At 39.6% G+C, this 25,838-nt stretch overlaps 1 protein-coding gene across 5 annotated transcripts in view; it reads right to left on the bottom strand.

The window, feature by feature from the left end:
• Adamtsl1 (ADAMTS like 1) overlaps positions 1-25,838 on the bottom strand; it is a 376,592-nt gene that overhangs the window by 263,853 nt on the left and 86,901 nt on the right. For all 5 annotated transcript variants that reach the window (XM_075945016.1, XM_075945018.1, XM_075945014.1 and 2 more), the window contains one exon: positions 15,066-15,302. In XM_075945016.1, coding sequence (XP_075801131.1) covers positions 15,066-15,302 — 237 coding nt within the window. The remainder of the gene's footprint in view (positions 1-15,065; positions 15,303-25,838) is intronic.

Raw genomic sequence — 25,838 nt, 5'->3', positions numbered from 1 at the left:
GAGAGACCATGCTTTTTTCATTTTTAAATTAGTATACAAGGTATTAGACTTACTTACCAATTCAGAAGGTGATGTGTATTCAGGCTGTTGTTTCTACTTATTGGCTATCTTGAATACTGCTGTGATAAACATTTGAGAACAGGCTATTGGTATGAATGTATGATTTCATACTTTTGGGTTCATATCTAGGAGTAGAATGGCTGGATTATATGATAATTCTATGTGTCAGCTGTTGGGGAGCTGCCAGATCGTTTTCAAGGTAGCTGTACCACCCTGCAGCCCATTCTCAGAGCCACTTCCCATGGAACCCTCTTACCAGTGATGTGCGTCTCAGTGTAAGCAGTGAACAAGGGAGGAAGGGAAAACTCCCAGTAGCTCTGGATGCTGTAGCAAGCTGCAGAGATGGATCTTTGGGAGAAAAGTGAGTCCTTCTGATTTCTGTATTCTTAGCTCACAGCCTAGGGACCGTTAGTATTTTCTGGCTACTTTTTGAATGAATGAACAGCTCCAAGATGTCACCGGGTAGTAAATAATGGGCTTTACCCAAGAAGAGGTCTGCCCTTTGCCCTCAGCTCTTGGGAGGTAATCTTCAAGCTTTTGTGATGCTGCGACCAATAAGAATGCCTTTGTCTAAGGTTTTGCAATGTGCCATTGTCTATTCTCACAATATGATTTGTGGGAGCATTGGGCCTCTGATAACAAGTTGACCTCTGGAAGTGCTGAAAAACAAGGTCAAGCACACTGTGCTTTGGCACCCAGCCTAAGCAAAAGTCCCAAACACCCAGAACTGCACTGTGGTACATTTCCCTGGATGACAGTATTCTATGAATACTGTCATGTACTGTCAGGAGAAGAGTTACCCAAACTGTCCCACTGTGAGAAGGCACATCTGGGCATCTCCTGAACCCTGTTCTCTGCATCTCTTCTCCTGGCTTATCAGCACTGTTCAGTTGCAAAAAAACTACAGCCACAAGCATAGCGGTTTTCGATGTTCTGTTTGCATTTCTATTGAATTATTGATGTTGAACATAGACCCAGGGACCCATCCAATCAAAAGTGGTACCAGAAGTGAACATGATCTTGGAAAGATGACCAAATTCTTGGAGCCAGTGTTGTCACTGACATTGAGAAAATTCTTAAAGGTGATGATGTAGTATTTCATAATATGGTATTTAAAGTAGCCTGAAGAATCATTAATCAAGCAAAGCATCAAAGAGAGAACTAAGAAAAGCTGCCAGATCAAGGCCAAACATTCATTTAATGGAACACAGAATTTTTAGGCCCTGAGGCATCCCTGCTCCAGAGAACATACTCCTACCCTTATTAACTGATAAGTACTTCATTATTAATAACTTGTCCCCTCCAGAGGAGAGCAGGCCATGCCACAGAAATACCAGAGCCTGAATTTAGCACTGCTTTTTTTTTTTTAGTTGTATACGCCATGACATAAATCTCCTCATTTATACGCTGGAAATAAAATTGTGCCACACAGTATGAGAACAAAAGAACAAAGTGATAAACACGGCCACACTCTAAGAAGTCTGCAGTATTAAAATGATAAAATTTGAATTATGTTCAAGTGTACTTCCCATTTTCTCTTCTATGAGGTTTAGTGTGGTTGATTTTATGTTGAGGTCTTTGATCCATTTGGATTTGAGTTTTGTGCATGGTAAGATATGGGTCTATTTTTTTTCTTCTACATGTTGATATCCAGTTATGCCAGCATCATTTGTTAAATATGCCTTTTTTCCATTTTATATCTTTTGCTTCTTTGTCAAAAACTCACGTGTTCATAGGTGTGTTGCTTGATATCCAGGTCTTCGATTCTTCGATTCAGCTCCATTGTTCTTCCTGTCTGTTCTTATGCCAACACCAGGCTGTTTTCAGTGCTGTAGCTCTATAGTAGAGTTTGAAGTCAGGGATTGTGATGCCTCCAAAAGTTCCTTTATTGTACAGGATTGTTTTAACTATCCAGGGTATTTTGTTTTTCCATATGAAGTTGAGTATTATTCTTTTGAGGTCTATGAAGAATTTTACTGGGATTTTGATGGGCCTTGCATTGAATCAGTAGATTGCTTTTGGTAAGATTATCATTTTTACTATGTTAATTCTGCCTACCCAGGAGCGTGGGAGGTCTTTCCACTTCCTAGTGTCTTCTTCAATTTTTTCTTCAAAGATTTAAAGTTCTTGTCATTATTCCACTTGTTTGGTTAGAGTTTTTATGATATTTTATGCTACTAGTGGCTATTGTGAAGGATGATTCTCTGATTTCTTTCTCAGCTCAGTCCTTTTATCATCTGTGTAAATGAGGGTTACTGATTTTTTTGAGTTAATCTTGTATCCTGCTACATTACTGAAGGTGTTTATGAGTTATAGAAGTTCCTTGGTATAATTTTTGGGGTCCCTTATGTAAATTATCATATCATCAGCAAATAGTGAGAGTTTGACGTGTTCTTTTCTGATCTGCATCCCCCTGATCTAATTTTGTTGTCTTATTGCTCTAGCTAGAACCTTAAGTATTATTCTGAGTAGACACGGAGAGAGTGAACAATATTGTCTTGTTTCTGATTTCAATAAGATTGCTTTGAGTTTCTCTCCATTTAGCTTGATGTTGGCTGTTGGCTTGCTGTATATTGCCTTTGTTATGTTTAGGTATGCACAGTAGACCACTTCCTAAATATAACCCCAGTAGCACAGATACTGAGAGAAACAATTAATAAATGGGACCCCCTTTGAAACTGAAAAGTTTCTGTAAAGCAAAGGACATAGTCAACAAGACAAAACAGCAGCTTACAGAGTGGGAAAAGATCTTCACCAAGCCCACATTGAACAGAAGGCTGATCTCCAAAATATACAAAGAACTCAAGAAATTGGTCATCAAAAGAACAAATAATCCAATAAAAATGGGGTACACACCTAAACAGAGAACTCTCAACAGATGAATCTAAAGTGGCTGAAAGACACTTAGGGAAATGTTCAACATCCTTAGTCATCAGAGAAATGCAAATCAAAACAACTCTGAGTTTCCTTCTTACACCTGTAAAAATGGCCAAGATCAAAAACACTGATGACACTTATGCTGGAGAGGATGTGGGGAAAAGGGAACACTCCTGCATTGCTGGTGCAAGTGCAAACTGGTGCAGCTGCTTTGGAAATCATTATGGCGATTTCTCAGAAAATTAGGAGGCAACCTTCCTCAAGACCCAGTAATACCACTTTTGGATATATATCCAAAGGATGCTCAATCGTGCCACACGGACATGTGTTCAACTATGTTCATAGCAGCATTGTTTGTCATAGCCAGAACCTGGAAACAACCTAAATGCCTCTCAACCAAAGAATGGATAAAGAAAATGTTATGCATTTACACGATAGAGTAATAATGACATCTTAACATTTGTGGGCAAATGGATGGATCTAGAAAACATTATATTGAGTGAGGTAACCCAGACCTAGAAAGACAAATATCACATATACTCACTCATAAGTGGCTTTCAGACATAAAGCAAAAAAAAAAGCAGCCTACAATTCACAATCCCAGAGAACATAGACAACAATGAGGACCCTAAGAGAGACATACATAGATATAATCTACATGGAAAGTAAAAAAAAGACAAGATCTCCTGGGTAAATTGGGAGCATGGGGATCATGGGAGAGAGTAGGAGGGGAGAGGAGAGGAAGGGGGGGGAGAAGAAAAAATATATAGCTTATTAAAAGCTATTAAAATTATTTTGAATTGTATATTCTATAATTTAGATTCACTCTTTCTTATATATTTCACTGGCTTTGGGCAAACAAAATCAATAAAAACTCAAATTTTTCTTAGCTTATGTTTAAACTGAAAGAATAAACTAAATAGATATGCTTTTCATAGTTTTTTCATGTTGGAATGGCTGTGGTACATAGCCACAATCACACCACATGGGTGCCTAAGGTAAGAGGACCCAGAGATCAAGGCCAGCCTGGCTTACATAGAGGCATGGAGGATTCCAAGATAGCCTATGTATGTAGTAAAACCCCATTTAAAAAAGCTGGGCTTGATGGTGTAAGATTGTAGCTCTAGTTACTTGGGATATAGAAGTAAGAGGATTCCGAGGGCAGAGAATGTCTGTGTTACAGAGTGAGTTCAAGGCCAGCCTGGACAATTTAGTGAGTCCTTATTTTCAAATAAAACGTTAAAAAGGCCGCAGATAAGGCACAGTGGTTGGGCACTTGTACAGCATGTAACATTCTAGGTTCCTAATTCTGAAAAAGAAGCCGTTTTTCTACAAAGCTTTAGGTACTCCCCATGTCACAAATTGAGTAATAAAATGTAAAAAATCTTTCTGAAGAAACCAAGAAATCCTTTTCCTAAATAGCAATGCCACTTGAATAAACAAGGAATACTACGAGATGGCTGAGTCTCTGGAATGCTCTCTATATGCTTTAATTTTCAGAAACAGACAATACCTAAAAGAACTTGCAAACACCATATACTGTTTTGACTCTATTGTCTCCTAAGGGTAACAAACATTGATACTCACTTGTTACCTCACTGATGCATAGTCAACAGAAAATTCTAATCTAACACACTTTTTAGTCACGACAAGGCAAATTCGCTGAGTATCAGGTAGCACACACTGCACTGAACATAATTGTGTTATCATATTCTGTCACTGACACATGTAAGTGTCAGCCCCTTCTATGGTCAACAGAACGGCAGCATCATGCTTCGTGAAAGACAGAAAACTTGGCATTGTCTTCAATACTTTCTCGTTCCCTCTCACACTGCATGTAGCCAATTACTGGGTCTCTTGACTTGGTTTCAGAAACCTCTTTCCTTTTTATCCCCCAACCCATCTTTGCCCCATTGCACACGGGAGATTCTGGCTAAAGTGCCCACATTACCCTATCTTTCCATTCTAATTATTTTAATGCTACGGTGTCACCTTCAATAAATACAACAACACCCCAAATTTCTTATGTATGTCTTTCTGACCAAGGTCCCAACATCCTGTTTCATCTTCTGTCTCCTTACCTTCAATTCTAGACACTAGTTTGGCTTTTTGGTCACCTCTTCCTTTGAGCACGACCCAGGTAACAGGTGAAGAGCGCTCTCTATGTGCTATTCTACCCAGAGCCTTGGAAGAGTGTGGCCTCATGACACTCGGAGTTCAGAGTTCTAGATTCCAAAGATATGACAGAATAAATTCCTCTGGTTTTGAGTCATGCAGTCAAGAAAGACACCATGAGAAGAAATTTGGTCTTTCTATGAGACCAGATCACATGACCCACACATAGAGATAGCACATGTGGGAAAAAGATCTAAGACACCTCACTTTCTTCCAGACTAACACTTAGATATACCCTGTTAATAAAAATATGATGCTTATGAACAGAAAAGAAATTGGGATGTTCTTTGACTAAAGACTAAAATAAAAAAGATAACTAAATAGTTCAAGAAGATGAGAAATAAAGTCAATCCCATATCTTAGAAAGAGGACCTCATTTTAGAGCGAGGTAAACAGGAAGCGGTTAAGCCCCTTTCCTAGCAGAGTATAAATTCCAGGACAGCGGGACCGCTCTTTACTTTTCTGTCTACTTAAATACTTCCAGTACCTACCACATCATTAAATAGCAAGTAGAAATTTGATAAGTGAATACATAGAAGTCAAATTATAGCGTTTTCTCACAAGTCTACAAAAGCACCATCCTTGGGAAAAGATTTAGCTCGGCTTCGCCTTCTCATTCACTAACGCGCACGGCAGCGCTTCGTGAGAACCAAAACACCCAGCTTCAGTAGCTACGTTCAACCAGTTTCTAGCAGTTTTCTTTATCTTCAACGTATCAGGCAAAGGGGCAAAAAACAGACTCTGCAATACGATGCTTCCATGTGGAATTCAGTTATAAAACACGGGGAGAAATGGCCAACTCATCATTTCTGACATCACCAACTTTGGACTAACTGGAGGACATTTGATACTAGTGACTCAGGGTCACAGACAGAGGATGGAGAAATAATCACTCCGTTTAATTCATTTCAAACTGCTTGCCCCAGGAATTATTAAATATGAAAAGAACTTCTTTGGTGCAAGTGTGGTCCATTTGAACGCCGCCAAAGGGCAGCAGACATAAAGACTTCCCTCATTTCATTTACCGCTTACTTCTCTACCGTACTGCTCATTTAAAAACATTATCCAATTTGGACCTTGAGATTTCTGTCCTGTGCTCCAATGTGGGTCTCTGTCTCTGTCTCCTTTCATCGCCTGATGAAGTTAATATTCAGGAGGATGCCTTTATGTTTTTCTTTGGGTTCTCCTTATTTAGCTTCTCTAGGATCACTAATTATAGGCTCAATGTCCTTTGTTTATGGCTAGAACAAATATGAGTGAGTACATCCTATGTTCCTCTTTTTGGGTCTGGCTTACCTCACTCAGGATAGTGTTTTCTATTTCCATCCATTTGCATGCAAAATTCACAAAGTCCTTGTTTTTTACTGCTGAGTAGTACTCTAATATGTATATATTCCATACTTTCTTCATCGGGAACTCACCAAGGCCAGCTGTCCTGGGTCTGAAAAAGCCTGGGATAAAACTGGACTCGCTGAACATAGCGGACAATGAGGACTACTGAGAACTCAAGATCAATGGCAATGGGTTTTTGATCCTACTGCATATACTGGCTTTGTGGGAGCCTAGGCAGTTTGGATGATCACCTTACTAGACCTGGATGGAGGTGGGTGGTCCTTGGACTTCCCACAGGGCAGGGAACCCTGATTGCTCTTTGGGCTGATGAGGGAGGGGGACTTGGTTGGGGGAGGGGGAGGGAAATGGGAAGCGGTGGTGGGGAAGAGACAGAAATCTTTAATAAATAAATAAATTAAAAAAATAAAAACATTATCCAAGGCATGACTTAAAAATAATTCACCTTTACGTTTTTGGAATGCTTTGTTGTCTGAAATAGCATCAGGTACTACTAAAAAAAAAGAGGATTCTATATAAAAGGTTTGTTTGCAGTCATACTTGTTCTTTTGATATGCTTATAGTATGTATCAGCTGATGAATCCCATTAGTTATAAAACTAAAACCAACTTTTCTCCATTTTCTTTGAAAATAATCTGAAAATTATTTTCAGTGGAAGCACACATTCTATCCGTAAGTGTATGCCGTTCTTCACAACACAGTCTGGCTTTATAACATATAGACGTGTGTGCGCTTGGATCATGAAAATCAGGGCCTTGAAGTGGTCCTAACAGAGCTGGTCCTGTCTGTGATGGCTCATTGGCTGTGCACAGGGCACGATTCACTGCCCTGGCGCTGGAGTGGATAGAGGGATAATGTGCAACTGTTAGCTAAAGATGACTAGAAAAGGAAATCGACAGGTTTGTCCACTCCGGGAGCCAGTGTCCCTTGCGACATGCACGGACATATGAAACCATGCAGTCCACACGATCACATGGAGGGAAAAGACACAGACAAGAAAGAGCTTGGGGACTGTGGGTGCTAACAGCTGCTGTTTACTAAGCCCAGTATAAGCGCCTTGCATACACTTGGTCGCTTAAGCAATCTTATCAATCAGGTCAGTCACAATTATTCTCATTCTACAGAGAGGAAACTGAGGCTAATATTTTTCTTTTACTGAAAATAGAATTTTTTCATACAGTATATTCTGATTAACCTTTTCCCTCCTTCTGCTCCTCCCAGTTCCTCTTCACCTCCCCTTCCATTCATACCTCCTCCTGCTTCCTATCTGTATTTAGAAAACAAACAGGCTAGATCTTCCTCTGCAAACTTCATTCTCTCTACTCAGTGGTTCATTCCAGCCCCAACTCCAGCAGACAGGCACTCCCTGGGAGCCCACAGCCCAGTTTGGATAGAGAAGCAGGTGGGCTAACTTCAGTTCTTCATCTCTCCTTCCTCTCCTCCAAACCAAATACCCCAGTCTCATCCCCAGCAGCAGCTCACAGCAGCTCACAGCAGCCCACAGCAGCCCACATGCTACAGCCTCCCTCCCTCATCCCAGCTCCCATCTCCAGTGCATCACTGCTATCTTCCCCTTCAGACTTTCTTCCCTCAACTCATTGCTTTATCCCAGTCCTCAATACCAGCAGGCACAGCCTGGGGACTCACAGCACATTCTAGCCAGGGAAGCAAATAGTCTAAATACAGATCTTCACTTCTTCCTCTCTTCTCAAAATCCCACCCCAGTATCACCCCATCTCTGCACCAGACTTCCTGTTGTAGCCTTCTCCTCCTCTCTGCCCCATTTCCAATGGATCACATAGATCTTTCCTCCCACCTTTCTTCCCACTTGTCCTGATACAGCCTCTCCTCACTCTCTAGGCCTATTCCTGGGGGACTTAGCAGACTCTGCTTTCTCACCTCCAGTAGACCTCTTCAGGTCCCCCCTAGCCCATTCCCATTACTAAGTGTCAACTCCCAATACCTAGAAACACATGGATTCCCAGTACCACACATGTCAGAATTTCCGACCAGGCAACACACAGCCACCACACTCTCCTGAGAGAGAGAGAGAGAGAGAGAGAGAGAGAGAGAGAGAGAGAGAGAGAGAGAGAGAGAGAGAGAGGGAGAGAAGAAACCAGCACATAGAATTATAATCTCCCCAAACCAGATGCCTAGCTATCCGCATAAAAACACAATCAACAACAGCCAGGATAATGTGTCTACATTAGAGATCAGCAACCCTAGCACACCAGGTTCTGAATACTCAACACAGCTGAAGCCCAAAAGAAAGACCTTACACAGCCTTTATGAATATGATAGAGGTCCTTAAAAGGGAAATGAATTAAAACCATTAAAGAAATTTAAGAAAACACAGTGGAAGGAAGTGAATAAAAAAATTCATGATCTGAGAGTGGAAATAAAATGAATATAGAAAAATCTAGGCTGAGGAATGTCTGGAACTGAACAATTGAAGAACTGAAGCAGGACTCTCAGAGGAAAGCCTTATCAACAGAATATAGGAGATGGAAGAGACAATCTTATGATGTGGGAGTGTCATATCAATCTGTTGATTTCTTTGGCTAAGCAATAAAGAAACTGCTAGGCCCATTTGATAGGCCCACCCTTAGGTGGGTGGAGTAAACAGAACAGAACGCTGGGAGAAAGAGGAAGTGAGGTCAGACTCCACAGCTCTCCTCTCCAGAGCAGATGCTAGAGAGAGACGCCATGCTACCTGCTCCAGGGAAGACGCACGCTATGAAGCTCCGACCCAGGATGGACTTAGGCTAGAATCTTCCCGGTAAGCGCACCTAGGGGTGCTACACAGATGATTAGAAATGGGCTAAATTAATATGTGAGAATTAGCCTAGAAGAGGCTAGATAGGAATGGGCCAAAGCAGTGTTTAAAAGAATACAGTTTCTGTGTAATTATTTCGGGGCATAAGCTAGCCGGGCAGGCGGCTGGGGTTTTGGGGGCACAGCCCTGCCGCTGCACCCCTATTACTACAATCTTAGGCATTGAAGACCTGATTAAGGAAATGGATACCTTGGTAAAAGAAAATGATAAATCTAAAAAATCTGCTGGCATAAAAAAAAAAAAAAACCCAGGAAATCTGGGACACCAAGAAGAGACCAAATCAAAGAAAAAATGGATGAAGGGAAAGAGACTAAAACCAGGTCAAAGGCACAGAAAATATTTGCAACAAAATCATAGAAGAAAAATTCCCCAACTTAAAGAAGGAGGTGTCTATCAAGGTACAAGAAGTTTACAGAATGCCAAATATATTAGACAAGGAAAAAATTCCCCTTAGCCTCTAATAATCAAAACACTAAATGTACACAGCAAAGAAAGACTATAAAGAGCTGCAAGGAAAAAAAAGATCAAGTAACATATAAAGGCAGACCTATTAGAATCACAGCTAGTTTTTCAATGGAGACTCTAAAAGCCCAAAAAAACCTGGGAAGATGTGCTGCAGATTCTAAGAGACCACAGTGCCAGCCCAGGCTACTATATCCAGCAAAGCTTCCAAAAACCATAGATGGGAGAAATAAGGTATTCCATGATAAAGTCAAATTTAAACAACTTCTTGTTACCAAATCCAGCCCCACAGAAGACACTATAAAGAAAACTCAAACCAAAAAGGTTAACCATACCAAAGAATAAAGAATAAATAATCTCAGACCAGCCAATAAAAAGGGAAACACATACACACCACCACCACCACCACCACAACAACAATAGCAACAATGTACAGGGCTTTCAAGGGTCTGCACCAGATGGGGGTCCTAGAGCAGAAAGAAGCTGACACATGCCCCCATTCATAATCAAGAAGTTATATCTCCAATTGATAAACACTTATAAAATATTTATAAATGAAAAATTAGGTTTCTCCAAGGGACTCTTTCTAGTCAGTAGGGGTGAAGGCTCTAAGTAGGCACCAGTTCTTTTTCTCTATGTTCAATGAGTTGTGCATATGTTATTTTCAGTAACAGGGTCTTGTTGTGGACTGAGGCTTTTAATTTTGTTTCAGGTGATATACCCACAAATAGTGGAATTTAGCCAGTAGATCATTCAGTGCTGAGTTCAGAGTTTCTAGCTTTAAGCATTCAAACTTGCATTCCCATTCTAGCTTTGCCTGCAATCTACATCTAATGCAACTAAACATCCTAATGTTTTTCAACCCAAGACAGAAGGGGAGACTACACCCTCACAGTGAGCCCAGAGTGTCACATTTGGTAGGGAACAGTGAATGGGGGGGGGTAGTTTGGAAAGGTATAGTCACTAACTCTATTGTTTTCATAATATCGATGACAGAATTAAAGCTGGACAAAAATCTTAGCCCATGGGATGTGCTGAAGAAATAGCGCTGAGAACATATTTTCAGAATGTTGATAAACACCACCACTCCCTGACCTTTTAATCTGTTGTTAACTGTGAAGCCCTCGGAGAATCACAAAACTCAAGTCAGCCCTGTGTCTTGAGGGTGGAATAAGTCATCTCAAGGAAGTGTTTTCCAAAACCACTCTCTGAAGCTCTACTGGTGACAGTTTCTGTGTTCTGGGAGAAAAGAGAAAGTATGGAGCAGGAATTGTCACAAAATGGAAACAAGATTCAACTTAAAGAGTTGTCTTTTGTGTAGAATTAGGTTCTTGATCCCACCTAACTCCTAACATTTCAGCTGCGAGGGGATGGCATAGGGAGTAGATGGTAGACGTTCTTGTTCTGGTTCTGGGGATGAAACCCAGGACCCTGGGATGCTAGGTTACGCATCATACCACCATGTTATCTTCCTCCCATCTTCCTCTCCTTCTTCTTTCCCTCCCACATCCTTTCCTTCTCTTCCTGGAAGCCAGTGCTCTAGTACCATCTAGCTGAAAGTCTTCATGGCCTTCCACATCTTCACAGCTGTCTACAGCTTCACAGAAATGGTCTCATTTGGTACTCTGGTTGGTGAGGCAGTCTTATTTTACACAGATTAAGATAAAGTTTCAGGAAACTACATACCAAGACCAGCATCATACAGTTGGTTAAAGAAGGGCCGGTTGGGTAAAAAAAAGACCTCCTGTCTTTTTTTCTTTAAAGGATACCTGCTGTCCAATCTTTAAGTGGTTCATATGAAATTGGCTTTGACATAGAATCATAGTTTTAAAGACTTAGAACTCACAAATTTGAATGTCTTGAGGATCGAGCTTCAGAGGTGTGTCTCATAATTGCTTTCCAGGTGATTCTGGTATGCAGCCAAATTTGGGACTATTACTAAATCATGCTTCTCTCGGTATAACTCGAAGCGCAGGAGGGGTAGGTTCCCGGGAGCCAGGCAGAGCCAGGTAACCCTGGGCAAGTCATAGAATCCCATAAGCCTATTTCTGCATCTGTGAGGTGAAGGCAGTGCTTACGACATGAGAATCACAAATATTTGGAAAACTGTATGTTCAGTGAGAAAGTGAAATCTTGTGATCATTACCGCTGCAGTCAGAAGAGCGAACACATCACCTCCTGCATTGCTTTGCTATGATCAAGAGCAAAGAGGTGAGTGGCATAAATCACAATGATTCTAAGATTTTCCTCATGCAAATTTACAGCTTATAGAGCCAGACCACTTATTAGCAACAATCTCTAGGTCTCCCAAAGAGGAGATTTGTCTTCTTGTTAGTAAAACCCTGGGATTTGCATTTCTGTTGTAGAGATGAAGGACAAATGTTTTGAGGCAGTGGCTCTTAGAATGGGATTAGATGGTCAGAATTAGTGCTTGTGAATGAGAAGTCACTGTAGCTGTAAATTATTTTCTAACATGGTGATTGTGTCAAAGTTAAATTATTCTTTATAGTTTGTGATTCATATTGCTGGTCTCATAAATATTATAAGCTGCCTTTGAGCAATTCCAAGACAAAAGGCCAACAAAAAGCTAAAAATCTTCAACAAATGGGGCAGAAAACAGAAAGGGGAAGTGAGGCTGGAAATGCATTTTTCAAAGAACTAGGAGAATAAGTTTATATAATTGCATATTTAAGTTACTGATCCCCAAGTTTGTTTAAAGATGGGGCATTTTCTACTAAAAATGTAACTATGAATCACTGATATAAACCTAACTATATGATTACATTGTAACTAGGATAGAATTTGTGTATTTTGTCTCTGGAGAAAGAGTGCTTCAGCTTTTCTTCAGTTAATTAGTCTCTCTTGTCCTCCTGAGAGTATACACAATGCACTTAAAGTCTCTATTCCGCCATCACCTCAGTGACCTCTGCTCATCTCCATTCCCCCATCAATCACCTCCATCTCCCTGTCCTTATGACTTATGTTCATTTTGGAAAATTTAGATTGGCTTGACAGAAATGCTCCTGGGATACTGTAAGAGGAAGGACCTGAGCTTACACCCTTTATGAATCCACATCAAGTTGCAGTTTTTTGATGTGCTTGGTGTGACTGATTTGATTTATGGCTTTCAACTCCCTTCGGGTGAAAGTGATCTCATTCCAAATTTACTTTTCTTTCTATTTCTGCTGTCATTCCCCAGGGAAAGGCTGATGCTTCGGTCCTCATATCTGGTAGAAGACCCTGCATCAGAACTGGTCTCGGTGACTCCAGGCCTGTCTGCTTCAGGCCCCTTATGACTGAGACAGTAAGGATCTTTCTAAAGAAGAGCTCTGAGTGTTTCTCTCCATTGCTAAATCTTTCTTGCCCATTTACTGACTATTTTGGTCCTATCTGTTATACAATCCTCAATGATCATTTATAAAACTATTTTCAGTCTGTAATCCAACTTCTATTCAGCCAAATTACACTACTTTTTAGTGTTCAAATGGAATTTAAGATTTCCTACCTCACCATAGCATAGCTCCTTACATGAGAAATATGTCAGTGATATACAGTTGTGATTTCTATGTATGGGGCACATTTATTTTAAACAATTTACATTTACTCCCGAATCAAACAAATCACAATTGTGTGACTCTAACTTAAAGAGGCAAGCTTATACTTATATTTGCTTTTAATTTATAATACAACATTATCTTTCCATATTTACTCTTGTAGAAGTTTTTTTTCCTGCTGAGATAGGATTTTCTTTTAGTTACCAAGGAACAGGAGGCCAGCTGGCAGGAGGAAACGGAGACACCACGCCAGGTTGAGCTCTCGTGCCACGGGAACAGTTGAGACCTAATTTGCTGACCTGTCAGGCTGATTTTGCTTCATTTGCAAACTTAGCGTTGTGGAAACATCACTGACATGGATATTAGAAGACCTGGAATCCGGTCCCATTTCTGACATGATGTAATTGTCACACGATCATGCACGTTTCTAGCCTTGGATTTTGTTTACGAGACACCAAGCTGTGAGCACAGGCAAAGGATCCCAGCTCCCATTTCTCACACCGCTGCCCTTTCCGTGTATTTATTTGCTTTATGATTCTTGATTGTCCCTGAAAGGTCTACAGATTTCATAATTCCATTTCCATAAATCAAGAAGCCTAGATGGCAGTGTTTTAAAATATTTATTTTTATTGTGTGTATGTGTGTATCTGTGTGAGTGTGTATGCAGGTATCTATGGAGGCCAGAAGAAGGTGTTGGATCTCTTGGAGGTGGTTGTGAACCTCCTAACATAATATTGAGAAAGGAAGTTGGGTCCTCTGAAAGAGGAAGAAGCACTCTTAACTACTGAGTCATCTTTCCAGCCCTACTATTTATAAATAATCACAAATAGTTTTGCAAATAGTTGTAAAATACCACCACAATGTTCTATATATGTTGCTTTTAAAGGTATGTGGATACTCTCTACGACCCTTGCAATCTTGAGAAGAATAAAATTCTACATTCACATTTCCACTTTATATATTTCATATATAAAAAACTTCTGATACATGTATCTCTTCTCTCTTCTCCTATCTGAAAAACCTTGAACATGCCCCTTTCTGTATATAAACTATATGAGGGTTGACTGTGTCTGCTTCTTTCTCTCATGTACAAACCTTATCTCACATCTCACGTTTCATGGAAATTTACACTGCATTTTTTCATAAATCAACATTTAGATGTGTTTAAATAAATATAAATTTAAAAGAAATCACTGAAACATGTTTCATATTTTTCATATAAGTCATTAGGCCATAGATTTAGACTCAATCAATGTCCTCCCATTAGAGGCAAATGTTCTTAAAATGTCTGTACTGTTGCACATAAAAGGCTATGGTGAGTAATAGCATTCAGATAACCTGCTCACTCTATAATATAGACTTCTCATAACAGTCCAAAAATGAGCTTTAAAACGAATAAGACAAGTTCATGGCAAATGGACTAATACTTCATCCTCTTACCAACTCTTCCAGCACACACTGATGAATTGGTACCAGAAATCAATCCCTTTTATATCCTTGGATTTTTAAGGGTTGCTTTAACCCTTATACCACTTGTTAATATTCTCCCACATTCAAGTCAAGAAATAAAGAAACCAAACAAAACCAAATCTGCACTCCTCATGTCCTTAAGGGATTACAATACCTGCACCATTCCCTGAAATTACAATCTTCAAATCTGTTATCCCTTACAAACTCTAGAGATAACTGAGTAATCCCAAGAAGCTTATTTACACGCAGGCGCAGCCCCTCTGGACAGCTTCAGCACTTACTTGGCATAAGCCGCTGATGCACATGTCCAGTGACTCCGTATAGCATCGTGTACCATCTAAGACCTTCGGTGCGAGTTCAACAATCAGACTAGTTCCTTTGGCTTGACACTTGAGTGAGCACGGGTTGTCAGGGTCATTGGACACAGGAAGCCATTCATAAAACTGGCCGTGGTACTTGACATCGTTATGAGCAGAACACTGCTGAGCTCGAAAATCACCCACTTCTGGTGGACAGTCCTGGAGAAAGGGGGGAAAGAGCACAAGTACATTATAAGAATAATTCCAAATAGAAAATTGGCACAGCTGTGCGGTCTGTGGAGGGCACAGAAAACAAAGTTAATGTCCCGATCATCATAAATGGACCTCATTATGCCTTTGTAGAGGCTATATGATTATTTGGGCCCTTAAAATATAAAGATCTGAGAAAGAAAAAAACCTTAATAGGTTTCTTATTGATGTCAAATTAGAACGTAACTAAATCTTTAGAAAGTAAAATAAATCTTTGCATTGACATGAGCACAAAGTGCCATCTTGAAATATTTTCTGAAAGACATCGCTTGCTCATGATCTCTTCAACATTGTGACATTTCAATTCCTTCTAATTTTGGATAGCTGGAAGAATTTTGCCTTTCTCCATCCTGAAAATGAGATGTATGACAATGTTTTATTTGTTTTTTTGTCATACTTTGGATTGATGTGCTAGCTTCATGCATCCTAGGTAAGAGGAAAGAGTTCTGTTGACCTATATCCCTAGATCCTTACATTAAAAAAATTAGGAGTAGGGGTGTTTTTCCTGAGTGTACGTATTTGTACCATGTGCATGCCCAGTGCCTGCAGAGGCTAGAAGAGGATATCATATCAAGAACTAGAGTTCAGGAAGGTTGTGGACTGCCATGTGAGTGGTAGAAATTGAAACCAGATCCTCTGGCAGAGCAGCTAGAGCTCTTGACTACCAAATTATATCGTCAGGCCCACGTAGACTTTTAAAGTCTATTGATGGATTGATTGGCAAGGGAGGCCTTGCAGTTCATTCTGTAGCTGATCTGGAACTTGTAATCCCTCTGCCTTATCCTCTTGAGTACTATGACTGTGGATGTAACCATGACACCAACCTAAAACAAATGACACCTCTTTGTTTTAGTAGCTAGTAGGAAATAGTTGGGATAATTTTATTTAAAAATATATGGGGTCATCTGTGACTTGTCTTTTAGAATTTAGGTTTCTTAGGTTCTAAAATTAACATAGAACAAATAAGAGAGACGATCCTTTCTATGTGAATTTCTTTGGGCTCAGTTGACCATGCAGAGAGGCCATAGATGTTCTTCTCAGATGGATGTGTGGCAGCGAGACTTCTCATGCTCTGTACAGAGGCAGTAACACCACTCAGCTCACAAGGTTGTGTGAGCATAGGCAATGACTGACACATGGAAGATAACCAGTAGTAATTACTTTGAATATTTAATGAGGTGTTTGATAACAAGGAACCAGAAAATTAGGACATCCTATCAACTTAAACTTGAAATCATGTTGGCAGAGGCTGAGGAAAAAATAAAAGCTTCTAAATATATATTTCATAAGGGGAAACTTAAAATATATAGCTACTACTAACAATGCTTACTGTCTAGTGGATGGTAAAATGCAGAGAGCAAATAGAATCAAACTTTAAAAAAGGAAGAGATGGGGAAAACTGGAAGGGAGCTTTAAGAAGGGAGGGGAAAGGGAAATAATACAGGAGGAGAGGTAGAAGGGACAAATAACACTAGGAATGTTTGAAAAAACTTTAAGGAATCATATACTTTGTATTTACCTGAAACTATATGTAATACATGCAAGTGTAATTATGTATGTATGTATGTATGTATATATATATGTGTGTGTGTGTGTGTGTGTGTGTATTTATTATATGTGTATTTGAAATGACATTATAACACTTGGGCTGACAATGCTCCCCACAAGGGCAATAGATTATCTAACAAAAACCCCAGTACCAGGCATGAAGAAAACATCCTTTTGACTTGTTGGTTAGGGTAGTCCAAGAGACTCAGAAAACAGTATAGATTCATGCTATTATCCTTGGCTGCTTCCCAAAGATAGAAGATACCACCTCTGTCACAGAACTCAGAAGATTCAAGCTGAATCTAACCTTGAAGTTTTCCTTCCTGAAGTTTCGTTTTCACAGTACCTGAAGGTGCTATGCAAGCTGCCAAGGAAGGGAAGCCACCAATAGCAGTGCTCAGCTATGACTTCTGTGAATCATAACAGCGACCAGCATGACAAGGTCACTCTAGGAGCACAGTAGTGGCGCTCAGATCTTGGTGGCTACAAACAGCTGTCTAATTGGACTTGAGGCCTGCTCAACATGAGGGAGATTGTGCCTGCTAATAGAAACCTAGGCAACCGCCAAGGGATGGTGGGCTTGCGGATCTAAGAGAACCTACTTCCTTCACTTTCTTAGACCAGCATACTCCTACATATTCTGAAATTTATTTAAGATTACTTAATTATTTATTTAAGAATATTCTAAAATCTATTCTTACATGCACAGGTAATTGCAGCTCTCTCACTCTCCAACCAAGAAAGCTCTATTTGTAGCAGATGACCTTACAGAAAAACTAGTCAAAGTGCAGCGATCAGAGGACCATGGTGTATCCAGTACTCCAGTGGGTCCAGCTACAACACAACTCCTGCAGCTAAGGCTCGGGCGACATCACAGTCAGAAAGATTATAAGTACCAGAGAACTAGAAAACCTGCTGCCGATTGAGTCTTGTAGAAATGACAGGGAAGCTACAGCCTTGATACCTCTACAAAATGACTTCTTAAATGCGAATAAGGACAAAACCCATACGTATGCTAAGGTGGAAGGGGAAATCTCACACGGCTCCACCCATATACAAAGAATTGCTAATGGCTGTTGTGGGAGCGAGAATTAGTCTTTCCCAGACATGGACCTCTTAAATGGTTTTATAATACAAAGTGATCAGCCCTGAAATCATATACACACAATTAACACTAAGCCCACTCAATAGGTACAATTACACTTATAATTTACACATGCAATTATAGTAGTAATTGTATTAGTAACAATAATACTAATAAAAGAGGCCATGACTTTGAGAGGGAGTGATGGGGGACACGGGAAGGACTGGAGAGACAGGACATGGGAGCAGCTGGAGGGAAGAAAAGGAAGGGAGGAAATGACATATCTTAATTAAAACTCTAAACAATAAAGCACAATGAGAAATAGGCTGTTTAGGCTGACTTTGATAAGTTATAATTTGATTTTTCTGTTGCTGTGTGCTAAGATGTTTGGATCCAAACAACTTGGAGAGTAAAGGTTTATTCTAGCTTGGAATTTTTTTAGATTGTTTTATTGCTTATATATATTTTTATATGCTTCCCTCCCTTTCTGCCCCGCTTCCCTTCTACCCTCTCCCATGATCCCCACACTCCCAATTTACTCAGGTGATCCTGTCTTTTCCTACTTCTCATGTTGATTAAATTCATGTATGTCTGTCTCTCTTAGGGTTCTCATTGTTGTCTAGGTTCTCTGAGATTGTGAATTGTAGGCTGGTTTTTCTTTGCTTTATGTCTAAGAGCCACTTATGAGTGAGTATATGTGATATTTGTCTTTCTGGGTCTAGGTTACCTCACTCAATATGATGTTTTCTAGATCTATCCTTTTTCCTGCAAATTTTAAGATGTCATTATTTTTTGCACTATGTAGTACTCCATTGTGTAAATGTTCCACATTTTCCTTATCCAATCTTTGGTTAAGGGGCATTTAGGTTGTTTCCAGTTCTGACTATGACAAACAATGCTGCTATGAACATAGCTGAGCACATGTCCTTTTGGTACAATTGAGTTTCCTTTGGTTTTATACCCAAAAGTGGTATTGCTGGGTCTTGAGGTAGGTTGTTTCCCAATTTTCTGAGAAATCACTGAACTGAATTCCAAAGTGGCTGTACCAGTTTGCACTCCCACCAGCAAAGGAGAAATGTTCCCTTTATTCTACATCCTCTCCATCATCAGTGTGTTTGATCTTGGCCATTCTTACAGGTATAAGATAGAATCTCAGAGTTGTTTTGATTTGCATGTCTCTGATAGCTGAGGATGTTGAGCATTTCCTTAAGTGTTTTTCAGCCATTTCAGATTCATCTGTTGAGAGTGTAGGTCTGTACCCCATTTTTAAATTCAATTATTTGTTCTTTTGATGACCAATTTCTTGAGTTCTTTGTATATTTTGGAGATCAGCCCTCTGTCTGATGTGGGGTTGGTGAAGATCTTTTCCCACTCTGTAGGCTGCTGTTTTGTCTTGTTGACTGTGTCCTTTGCATGCACAAAACTCAAGTCCAATGGATCAAAGACCTCAACATAAAACCAACCACACTGAACCTCATAGACGAGAAAGAGGGAAGTACACTTGAACACACTGGCACAGACCTCTTCCTAAATATAACCCCTGTAGCACAGACACTGAGAGAAACCATTAATAAATGGGACCTCATGGAACTGAGACACTTCTCTCTAGCTTGAAATTCTAAGTCACAATCCATCATTGGGGGAAGCAGGGCAAGAAATGAAGCAGAATCCATGGAGGGATGCTGCTTAGTAGCTTGCTCTCAGGGTTAGGCTTAGAAAGAGTCTTTAGAAAACACGGATCCACGTGGCTAGAAATGGTGTCATCCACAGCGGGCTGAGCCCCTCTGCCTCAATCATCAATTAAGACAGTGTCTCGTTGTCTTGGCAACAGGCCTACATGATCTGGGCAGTTCTTCATTTGAGGTTTCCTCTTTTCAGGTGACTCTAGTTTGTGTCAAGTTGACAATAAATATTAACTAGCACAGACAGGTAAATTTTATTCATTGTTTGCAGAATGAGATTCTCTATAAAATTCCTGTACTATCCTCCTATGAGAGACTGCTGTTATAAGCTTTTATCTTAAATGATCTGTAGGTGGCCAGAAATTCTCCCTCTCTACATTGTTAATCTGAGAGTTAGCTTATTCAGTCTCTTCCTGAAAAATCTCATTATATTCATAGAGGTGTTGGAGAACTGTGTTGTTCTGTATTTTATAACATGCCTTCTCGACTTTTTGATTATTCTATCACACAGTGCCTAAGGATATGTTATATGGGGAAGTGTAAATTCTTACTAGGCAAGGTAGGATACAGATAATTAAATATTTATTTGGGATAAACATGAAATGGCTCAAAACACAATGCAAAATCTTAAAAGATATTTTATTGTTAGCATTATATTTGTTCATCGTGAATGAGGTACAGTAAAAAGAAAAAGCACAATTTATATAAAATACAATTTACATATTAGTACATATCAAGGCCCAAGTGACTTTATGTAGAGCCAGAAAAGGTCCATGCCTTTTGACGTTACATGATACCATGCTTCATGCTGGTTTGCTTCTTAAGTGCTATGATACAGCTGAATCATTAATAAGAATCATAAATGAAGGGATGCAGGGTATATGTGCATATTATATACATTTACTTTTCTATTGTAAGAAATCCAAATTGTACACTTTTCAAAACTATGCTGTGAAGCACAAGATTAGGTCTCTCCAACATAACAGGTAACAGAGACTGCACACCGTTGTCCTAATACCAATTTGTTTCAGATCCTATGTTCCAAGAGAAAAGTGCATATTAGGTGATTAAACATGGGCTTCTTGTAGATCAGTGTTCTAAAGGTATTATTACCTTTTGTCTACTTAGGCATTCTACCAACATTTGCTTAGACCTTATACCCTAAAACAACTCATGCTAACTCCGTGTAAACTCCTCACATTTGCTTCCCTAAATTTTTCTGTTGGGCATCTTATAGTCTCTCTCAAGCTGCAGCTTCTCCATGACAGCAGGTTGAATAAAGCCAGTTTTATATGATCTCCAAGTTCCTCTTGGGCCAATAGTAAGATCATTGATTGATGAATAAACTGATCACTTAATTAACAAAGTTTAAATCAAGCATTTTCTTTTATATGTCACCTGTCATCCCAGCATCCACTTGGTTACTCTATAGTACAGAAGCCCTGAAGTAAAATCAGTGACATGGAACATTAAGGGGATTGCTTCAAATAGTCCCACACACCTTTCACAACTATCTTTGTTTATTCTATGACACTATGAGCTAAAGGGGAATTTCAAGGTCCGAGTTGGTCATCTTCGCCAGGTGAGAAGATTGGCAAATGATTAAGACATGTCAGAGGTAACTTCCTGCATTTTTCCAGTCCCAAGAATAGTGTCAGTTGCATTTGTAAGTGGAAACGGTACCTCGTCCTGGTAAAGACATAAAACTATCACAGACGCTTCAGTTCCTTCTGCTGGACAAACTATGTTCCTGAGTTTCCTGAAGTGTTTAAGACTTAAAGTTATAGTAAGGAAGATGAGTGAAAAGCAAAGTGAAGATGTTTTCTTTGATGAAACTTGTGATAATATTCAGACATATCTAGAGAAATAAGATCCAAACGCATTTTCACTTATGTGTAATGGTTTTAAGAATACCCCTGACACATTTCATGATTCTTTCTATACCTGTAAACATACCCCTGAGAGTCATATTGCACATGAATACTTTCACACACTTTTATCACCTTTTTTTTCCAATCAAAAACTTTGTAGAGTTGCAAGGATATATTTTGTAAAATCACAGATGTGCTCGAAGCTTGGGGTTTGGAGCTGGAAACGGAACTTCAGCGTTCTGAATGTTTGAGTTTATTTGTCTTTGGCAAAATTCAACTTCCTGTTTGAAGAAAAGTACTGGAGAGGAATTATAAAACAGGTTCTGAAAGCTTCTTGGACACCTAGTATCTTTTAGAAAATTATATGCTGATGATTTAATTGTAAACGATTCAGAGACATGTGAATCAATTTCTCTTGAAGATCACATGCTCAAGGGGAAGAGGATGTGGCAAAAGATTCTTTGTTTGAAACAAAAACTTCTCAAGTGTTGTTCAGGATATTCAGTGACCCCCCTCCCAGAGAAGGTTCAGAAAAAGTTCCTATAGCCTCTTACCCCACAATTATCCTAAGACACATCATAATCAACAACAATAATACAGTAATAATAATAACTATTAACCTGTAGAAGGCCACCATACAAAGAGATTTTCGATTTTTAATTATAATTTAGTCTGTTAAACAAGTATTCTTTCAAGGCCTCTCCCATGTCAGATTCAGAAGTTAGTGTTCTAAGCACTCGGTACCACTCTATACCACCACTTCCTCAGTGTCGTCTTTGGGGTACCAGCTTTTGGGGGTACTCTTTCAGCACAAGCCACTTTTCTGAGCCAAAAGGTGGGTTTTCTTTAGAAATAAGGAATTCGGAAGGCACTGAACCCACGCTGCACTCATAAAACGTTAAAGGTAGAAATAATAGTCTTTCAAAGAGATATTTAAAATAAAAGCATAAACAAGTCGTGATTTATACGTTCTGGCATAGAAGACAAAACAACAGGAAAGTGAGTGATGGGACCAGACACATCTACTCTTTACCAAAATAACTTGACAAAAACTGTGGAAAGGATGAGGTGGACGATGGGTCCTCACCTTCCTGTCCCACTTTGTCCCCAGAAGTACCATCAAGTAGTAGAAATGGAGCCAGGCAAAGGAAAAGAGAAAGGAGAAAATCTCTAGACGATGATACTCTACCACACCTGTCAACTGCAGGCCCTGCATCAAGGTATGGGACCAGGAGCTGCCTGCATCTGTGAAAATGTTTCTTAGTTAAGTAACTATAGTTAGTCATCCACTGTAATGCTTTTTATTCTCCAGTGTTTTATGTCCTTAATCCTGACCATGTCAGAGCTGTGTTCTTTAACAACACAAAAATACAATCTGACCTTTTATTTGCTCCCATAATAATTCATACAGTCTGTGGGGTTCTGCCATATATGGACCCAATTCAAAACATCCTCTAATCAACTAGTCTATGGGAAAGATATGATGGAGCCCAGATGTCCCCTGATATTGATTCATGGGTCAGATTACAATATGGGACAGAAGAGGGTCAGCCTTTCAGAGTTTATTCACTGATTGTATCTTAGCAACTAAGGTGATACATATAAAAGGACTTAAAATGGATTATTAAAAATACACAGATTAGGGTCAGTAAAATATTATTTTCTTATTTTCAAGTTACTTATTTAAGCACTAAATTTTTGACAGGATGTCCTCAAATTTCTTATTTGTAGCTGAGGATGATCTTGAACTCCAGATCTTCTTGTCTCTACCTGCCATGTGCTAGGATTATAGGTATACATCACCAAGTCTGGCTTTTATTTCCATTCTTTCCTTCCTCATGGTCATTCACCTGTTTTCACTCTTCTCTTAAGTATTCAGTGATTGGCTTATTCATTTAACTCACTACATGAATATGATGGTATAAATATTCTGGCACGATGTTTTTTGAGGCCTTTTATTTTATGTGTATTGATGTTTTGCTCACATGTATGTGGATCACATGTGTTTCTGGTGCCTGTGGTGTCCTGAAGAGGGTATCAGATACCCTGGAAGTATAGTCACAAATAGTTGTGAGCAACCATGTAGGTGCTGGGAATCAAACCCTGATCTTATGGAAAAGCAGCCAGTGCTCTTAAACGATGAGCTATCTCTCAAATCCCTTTTATTTGCAGTCAATGTCAATACTTGATAGGATCATGAAAAGATTGGAAATTATATTCCCATGATCATATACGACAGTCATTTTACACACCTTTCTTCTCATGTCTTTTGCCTTTGCTACTACTGTTCTTCTAAACTCCTTGTGGTCCTAATCACTTATTCCCCACAGAAGTTACTTAGAAAGGAAACCAAATCAGAATTGTTGAGTAAAGTGTATGTCTTCCAATACAAGATCACCTCTTAAAGAGAGAAATGTGCATGTTTATCAGCTACTTGACAACTGTAAAAAGCATATCAGTTCTAACTTTTTCCCTTAAAATATTAGAACACCTCACATTACTGATGTTAAAACAGGAAAAGAGAGTCACAAAAGATTACTCTACAAAGGACTTTATGGGGGATCTGTAACACACACGGAAGTGTTCAATGTCTTGGCAGGCTAAGTAGAAGCTGCCCTGCCCCTCCCATGTCGTTTGGTCTTTTAATTACTTGGCTTCCTGTTTTCTGTATTGAAAGTTAGGATGAAGTAACTGGGCATACATATCCACTGACGGGATCCAATCCACTGTGATATTTGGATTGATATCAAATATATACGATAATCCAAACTTCAGTTCCCATTTTTAAATTGGGCCACTTTTCTTTAATTCTATATAATACAACTGCTTGTGTACCACTTGGATGTCTAAGACATCACAAGCTCATTTCTCCAATCTAAACCCTGATTTCCCTAGAGTGCCTCCAAATTTGATCTTCTGCCACCACAGCTTTCTTGATCCAGGCAACGGCAATTTTAATGTTATCCTTTTCAGGCCCCAATACCTTAAAGCTACCTGGAGGGCTTAAACAGAATTCAAGAACCCCTCCTTCCAGAGTTTCTGACTCAGTATAACTCTGGTGAGGCAGGCATGCGGATGGATTTGTACTTCAGGAAGTTCCCAGGTGATGTTGGTGCTACTGATTTAGTAGTCCCCATGCAAAAACCATAGAAGTGTTGATTCTACTTCAAAAGTGCCCTGAATGTGTCTACAACTGAGGCTGATCTGTCACATCTCATGTGAATCTGCAAAGGGTTCTCTTCCTCTGTTCTTCTGGATACTTAGGTCAATGAAGCACAATGCTCCTTTAAAGCATTAAGCAGACAGATCATGTTACTTCTCTGCCTCAACTCAGGAGCTGGCTCCCTACTCAGATCAAAAGCCAAATCTTTGTCTCAGGAGGAAAGATCTGCCCCATTGTCTCTTTGGCCAATTTCCACAGCTCATGTTCACTTGGGTATGATCCCACTGGATCCCTTGAGACCTCATGAACTCAAAAACCTCTTTTCCTCCAGGACACATATGCTGCTTCCACCATTTAGAATTCTTTTTGTCTGTATTCCAAAGAACTAATTACTTCACCCTATCAAGTTGTAACTGATACACCACCTTTTCAAGGAGGCCTATTCTGCCTGCTCTATGTAAAATTGCACTCAATTTACTAATTCCTCACTGTCCTGCTCAGTTTTCATTTCTTCCATACCATTCAATCATATCTGAGTGCACTAATTGTCATGGAATAATCTGTTTTGTATACTGTGAAGGTGTGTCATTCTGATTGGTTTAACGAAAGACTGAATGACCAATATCTAAGTAGAATGTTCAGGCACACAGGATGCTGGGAAGAGGGGTGGGGTTGCCAGTCAGGCATGGAGGAAGCAGGAAAGCAGCAGCATGGGAGGACAGAGTAAAGGTAACAAAGTCATAAGACAGAAAGCAAGTTAATAGAAATGGGTTAATTTAAGTTATAAGAGCTAGTTTAAAATAGGCCTAAGCTATTGACCAAGCTTTTGTAGCTACTAAGTAGTTTCCATGTGGTTATTTTGGAGCTGGCAGGAAGGACAGAAAAGTCTGCTTACAAATGTTACCCAATATGGAGCCACACATACCCACATAAGACCAGGGAAAGCTTTAAAAAGGTTCTAAACATACAAACACAGAGCCAAGTGTGGATTCCTAGGTCCATGTCCCTCATGCCAACTGCAGTACAGGAACATGTCTACTATGTCTACTATGCCTACATGTCTACCATGTGACAGATTAAGATTTTTGCTCATGCAGACAGAAAAGGTTTCAGATATGCCAGGTTTAGATGGAAAGA

The sequence above is a fragment of the Microtus pennsylvanicus genome, chromosome 13 (genome assembly GCF_037038515.1).
Source record: "Microtus pennsylvanicus isolate mMicPen1 chromosome 13, mMicPen1.hap1, whole genome shotgun sequence".
Taxonomy (NCBI): domain Eukaryota; kingdom Metazoa; phylum Chordata; class Mammalia; order Rodentia; family Cricetidae; genus Microtus; species Microtus pennsylvanicus.
Note: the sequence above shows the minus strand (reverse complement) of the source record. Positions and strands in the feature narration are given on the sequence as shown.